The sequence below is a fragment of the Haliotis asinina genome, chromosome 13 (assembly GCF_037392515.1).
Source record: "Haliotis asinina isolate JCU_RB_2024 chromosome 13, JCU_Hal_asi_v2, whole genome shotgun sequence".
Lineage (NCBI taxonomy): Eukaryota > Metazoa > Mollusca > Gastropoda > Lepetellida > Haliotidae > Haliotis > Haliotis asinina.
Genome location: NC_090292.1, coordinates 7928840 through 7934839, shown reverse-complemented (window position 1 = coordinate 7934839; position 6000 = coordinate 7928840). Strand labels below are relative to the sequence as shown.

The 6000-nt window shown below is 44.8% G+C and overlaps 1 protein-coding gene across 1 annotated transcript in view; it reads left to right on the top strand.

Annotated features, from left to right (window-relative positions):
* Nucleotides 1-593: 593 nt before the first annotated feature.
* The window catches only part of LOC137260026 (poly [ADP-ribose] polymerase tankyrase-1-like), a 28588-nt gene continuing 23181 nt past the window's right edge, over nucleotides 594-6000 (top strand). Inside the window, exon 1 of the mRNA XM_067797709.1 lies at nucleotides 594-1262. Coding sequence (XP_067653810.1) covers nucleotides 641-1262 — 622 coding nt within the window. The 5' untranslated portion in view covers nucleotides 594-640. The remainder of the gene's footprint in view (nucleotides 1263-6000) is intronic.

The following is a 6000-nucleotide window of genomic DNA, read 5'->3' as shown; positions in this document are numbered from 1 at the left end:
GCTGACTTGTCTGACACACGTCATCGTATCCCAGTTACCTAAACTAACCCAGACATGTATTATAAGCGTTTTAATTTGGGCTTGTACTACAGAAACGTAGGCACAAGAAGCATATGGTCTATGTGAAATGAAATCAAGTCCTCCAGTGCCCTCCATTGTGACAGTAATTGTTGCCCACACGCTGTATATTTCTCGGTGTGCCATAAACTGACTGAGGGGCCGATGCGACAGACGATGATAATCGACAGCTAAAGCCCAGGACGGATTAGTGATCACAGTGAAAGAAATAGGTTACAAACTGTCATCAGAGACAGATATTGCAGGTAACTGGTGCAAGAGTGTATTTCCAGACAATCCGGTATTTTGTTCAGTTGGTATCTCCGACAGCGACCTCCAGGTCATCCTACAATTTACTACACGCCATGACATCTACTGGCACTGGATATCCATCCCCATATTCTCATGTAGCTATCCGTCATGTCGGCTGTCATGATGCCACGTGTACGCACACTAATAGTGAAACATGTGTTTCCCCGAGTTGGCGTTCTGCCAAACACTTTAGTCAGGCAATATTACAGTAGTTTACCCGGTGTCGTGGCAGTCGTCCTCCCAGCTGCGTGCCGTATAGTTGACGTGAACAATGGCGCTGTCAACACTTCTATTCTCCACTCTTGTGTGGTGTGGTGTCAAAGACTATACTGATGCCAGGTTGGCTGGTGCCAGTTTGGCTGATGCCAGGTTGGCTACACGAGTGAGACTGATGGAAGGCGAGATCCACGCTTGGAAACCTACAGCCGATAATGTTGAGACTAAACTTATTAACACCTTTACCGTATTGGAGTCCTCCCTGAAAGAAAAACTGACTGGAACATCCGTTCCTCCCTTGATCACGCGCCTCGTCAAACAAGCCATTAATGACATCCAGAACGAAGATTACATTGGTAATATTATCAGAGGACATGTTCTCGGGGACGTTCATAGCCTGAAAGCTGAAGTACAAAACGCAGAGTCACAACTTAACGCAATACGTGCAGACACTTACAGAGAGAGTCCGGGAAAACTACAGAGCAAGCTGACCAAAGACATCCGTGCATTACAGCTGAAGCTGAATCAGACGGCTGATGGTGTAAGGACGTTGAAATCTGAACTGAATCAGACCATTGATGATCGTTTTAATACAAAACAAAGACACACTGGTCTCACAGGGAACTTGATGACGCTGAACATGAGCTGTTGCGTGATGAATCCTGGAACGACACGGGGTAAGACATTTAGAGATTTGTTTCTTAATTAACATTATATCTTTTATTTTCCAGCCGAAATATATGAGAATTACATAATTATTTTGCTTGAATTTAGCCAGTGTTTTATAGTCACATTGCATAGGCACGGCGTTGTGTCTTCTGCATTTGAAACAATAGACCCGCGAAGATCCGGGATAGAATAGGTCTTTAACATGCCGTGCTTGCGACAAAAGGGTACTCTGCTTGTCGTAAGAAGCGACTAACGGGATCGGGTCAGGCTCGCTGGCTTGGTTGACATATGCCATCGGTTCCCAGTTGAGCAGATCGATGTTCATGCTGTTGATCACTGGATTGTCTAGTCCAATCTCTATTATTTACATGTAGCTGATTTATTGCTGAGTGCGACGTAAAACTAAACTTACTCACATTTTGAAACAATATGTTGCAGGTAAACTTGATTGTGAAAACCTTCATTTCCGAATGTGATTGTTAAACTATCTTTCTTTCAAACGCTTATTTATCAAATAAATTTGTGAGCGCACAGGTTGTAGCATTAGATGAGATCTCAACATAGGGTTCACATAATATGTCAACATAGGGCTGATTGGGCGTGGCAACATGGTGTATACTGGGCAAGTGAACATTATGTTGATAGGACATATATTTTACTGGATATATGTACACATAGGTTATTGGGTACCTCAACGTAGATTGTATTGGGCATTTGAACAGGACAATTAATGGAGCATGTAGTACATCGAGTCTAATGGACATGTCAAAATGGGGACGACCATGTAAACGTTCGGTTGGCAGGTGTTTTCAGGTAAAGCCAATAAATAATGTACAAAGTATTAAAAGTTGTGTTCACGTAAAGCCAATATATAATGTACAAAGCATTAAATGTTGTGTTTTCGGGTAAAGCCAATATATAATTTACAAAGCATTAAAAGTTGTGTTCACGTAAAGCCAATATAGGCACGTATGTAACGTTGAGTTTGCAGGTAAAGTCAACATAAGATTTACTAGGCATGTAAATCCGACCATTCAAGTAATGGGTGTGCTTTACGAGCATAATTATTCTGCGTCAGTGAAAAGTTGCATTGCTCTGAAATATATCCTCGCTACAACACACGACCAAAAATATTAACCTAATTTGGCTTAGATGCAAGGCCTGTGGGTTTGCCTTTTCAACACTGAAACTGTTATGTGGGACACATGTATTTCTGCGACATCTTTAAAGAAAGCAGTGGAATGTAGTGGGTGAATGTGCTTTGTTCTCGCAAGAAACAGACGTAGAATGAAATCATTCACCATCATTGACAGGCTTGTGAATTCCGCTAACGGTGAATGAATTCCAATGACACGGGTGGTCATTCCATGAACAGGAATTCTGAGCAGGTATTGGTGCAGATGTTCTGTTTGTTTGTCTATTTTCTTCTTTCAGTGCACTAATGTGAATGATCATGTATGTTATGTATGTAAGTTCCTGTAGAATATGTCTAACCTAACCCAACATGTGGGGCTACACCGACCATGTGGAGCTACTCTCAACTGTAGAATATGTCTAACCTAATCCAACACGTGGGGCTACTCTCAACTGTAGAATATGTCTAACCTAACCCAAAACGTGGGGCTACACCGACCACGTGGGGCTACTCTCAACTGTAGAATATGTCTAACCTAATCCAACACGTGGGGCTACACCGACCATGTGGGGCTACTCTCAACTGTAGAATATGTCTAACCTAATCCAACACGTGGGGCTACACCGACCATGTGGGGCTACTCTCAAATGTAGAATATGTCTAACCTATTCCAACACGTGGGGCTACACCGACCATGTGGGGCTACTCTCAACTGTAGAATATGTCTAACCTAACCCAAAACGTGGGGCTACACCGACCATGTGGGGCTACTCTCAACTGTAGAATATGTCTAACCTAATCCAACACGTGGGGCTACACCGACAATGTGGGGCTACTCTCAACTGTAGAATATGTCTAACCTAATCCAAGACGTGGGCCTACACCGACCATGTGGGGCTACTCTCAACTGTAGAATATGTCTAACCTAATCCAACACGTGGGGCTACACCGACCATGTGGGGCTACTCTCAACTGTAGAATATGTCTAACCTAACCCAACATGTGGGGCTACTCTCAACTGTAGAATATGTCTAACCTAATCCAACACGTGGGGCTACACCGACCATGTGAGGCTACTCTCAACTGTAGAATATATCTAACCTAATCCAAAACGTGGGGCTACACCGACCATGTGGGGCTACTCTCAACTGTAGAATATGTCTAACCTAATCCAACACGTGGGGCTACACCGACCATGTGGGGCTACTCTCAACTGTAGAATATGTCTAACCTAATCCAACACGTGGGGCTACCTCAACTGTATAATATGTCTAACCTAACCCAACATGTGGGGCTACACCGACCATGTGGGACTACTCTCAACTGTAGAATATGTCTAACCTAATCCAACACGTGGGGCTACTCTCAACTGTAGAATATGTCTAACCAAATTCAACACGTGGGGCTACACTGACCATGTGGGGCTACTCTCAACTGTAGAATATGTCTAACCTAACCCAACATGTTCGGCTACTCTCAACTGTAGAAAATGTCTAACCTAATCCAACACGTGGGGCTACACCGACCATGTGGGGCTACTCTCAGCTGTAGAATATGTCTAACCTAATCCAACACGTGGGGCTACACCGACCATGTAGGGCTACTCTCAACTGTAGAATATGTCTAACCTAATCCAACACGTGGGGCTACACCGACCATGTGGGGCTACTTTCAACTGTAGAATATGTCTAACATAATCCAACACGTGGGGCTACTCTCAACTGTAGAATATGTCTCACCTAACCCAACACGTGGGGCTACACCGACCATGTGGGACCACTCTCAACTGTAGAATATGTCTAACCTAATCCAACACGTGGGGCTACTCTCAACTGTAGAATATGTCTAACCTAATCCAACACGTGGGGCTACACCGACCATGTGGGGCTACTCTCAACTGTAGAATATCTCTAACCTAACCCAACATGTTGGGCTACTCTCAACTGTAGAATATGTCTAACCTAATCCAACACGTGGGGCTACACCGACCATGTGGGGCTACTCTCAACTGTAGAATATGTCTAACCTAATCCAACACGTGGGGCTACACCGACCATGTGGGGCTACTCTCAACTGTAGAATATGTCTAACCTAACCCAACATGTTGGGCTACTCTCAACTGTAGAATATGTCTAACCTAATCCAACACGTTGGGCTACACCGACCATGTGGGGCTACTCTCAACTGTAGAATATGTCTAACCTAACCCAACATGTTGGGCTACTCTCAACTGTAGAATATGTCTAACCTAATCCAACACGTTGGACTACACCGACCATGTGGGGCTACTCTCAACTGTAGAATATGTCTAACCTAATCCAACGCGTTTGGCTACTCTGTACTGTAGAACATGTCTAACCTAACCAATCACGTGGAGCTACACCGACCATGTGGGGCTACTCTCAACTGTAGAATATGTCTAACCTAATCCAACACGTGGGGCTACACCGACCATGTGGGGCTACTCTCAACTGTAGAATATGTCTAACCTAATCCAACACGTGGGGCCACTCTCAACTGTAGAATATGTCTAACCTAATCCAACACGTGGGGCTACACCGACCATGTGGGGCTACTCTCAACTGTAGAATATGTCTAACCTAATCCAACACGTGGGGCTATACCGACCATGTGGGGCTACTCTCAACTGTAGAATATGTCTAACCTAATCCAACACGTGGGGCTACATCGACCATGTGGGGCTACTCTCAACTGTAGAATATGTCTAACCTAACCGACCATGTGGGGCTACTCTCAACTGTAGAATATGTCTAACCTAATCCAACGCGTGGGGCTACTCTGTACTGTAGAACATGTCTAACCTAACCAAACACGTGGGGCTACACCGACCATGTGGGGCTACTCTCAACTGTAGAATATGTCTAACCTAATCCAACACGTGGGGCTACACCGACCATGTGGGGCTACTCTCAACTGTAGAATATGTCTAACCTAATCCAACACGTGGGGCCACTCTCAACTGTAGAATATGTCTAACCTAATCCAACACGTGGGGCTACACCGACCATGTGGGGCTACTCTCAACTGTAGAATATGTCTAACCTAATCCAACACGTGGGGCTACACCGACCATGTGGGGCTACTCTCAACTGTAGAATATGTCTAACCTAACCCAACATGTTGGGCTACTCTCAACTGTAGAATATGTCTAACCTAATCCAACACGTGGGGCTACACCGACCATGTGGGGCTACTCTCAGCTGTAGAATATGTCTAACCTAATCCAACACGTGGGGCTACACCGACCATGTGGGGCTACTCTCAACTGTAGAATATGTCTAACCTAATCCAACACGTAGGGCTACACCGACCATGTGGGGCTACTCTCAACTGTAGAATATGTCTAACCTAATCCAACACGTGGGGCTACACCGACCATGTGGGGCTACTCTCAACTGTAGAATATGTCTAACCTAATCCAACACGTGGGGCTACACCGACCATGTGGGGCTACTCTCAACTGTAGAATATGTCTAACCTAATCCAACACGTGGGGCTACCCTCAACTGTAGAATATGTCTAACCTAATCCAACACGTGGGGCTACACCGACCATGTGGGACTACTCTCAACTGTAGAATATGTCTAACC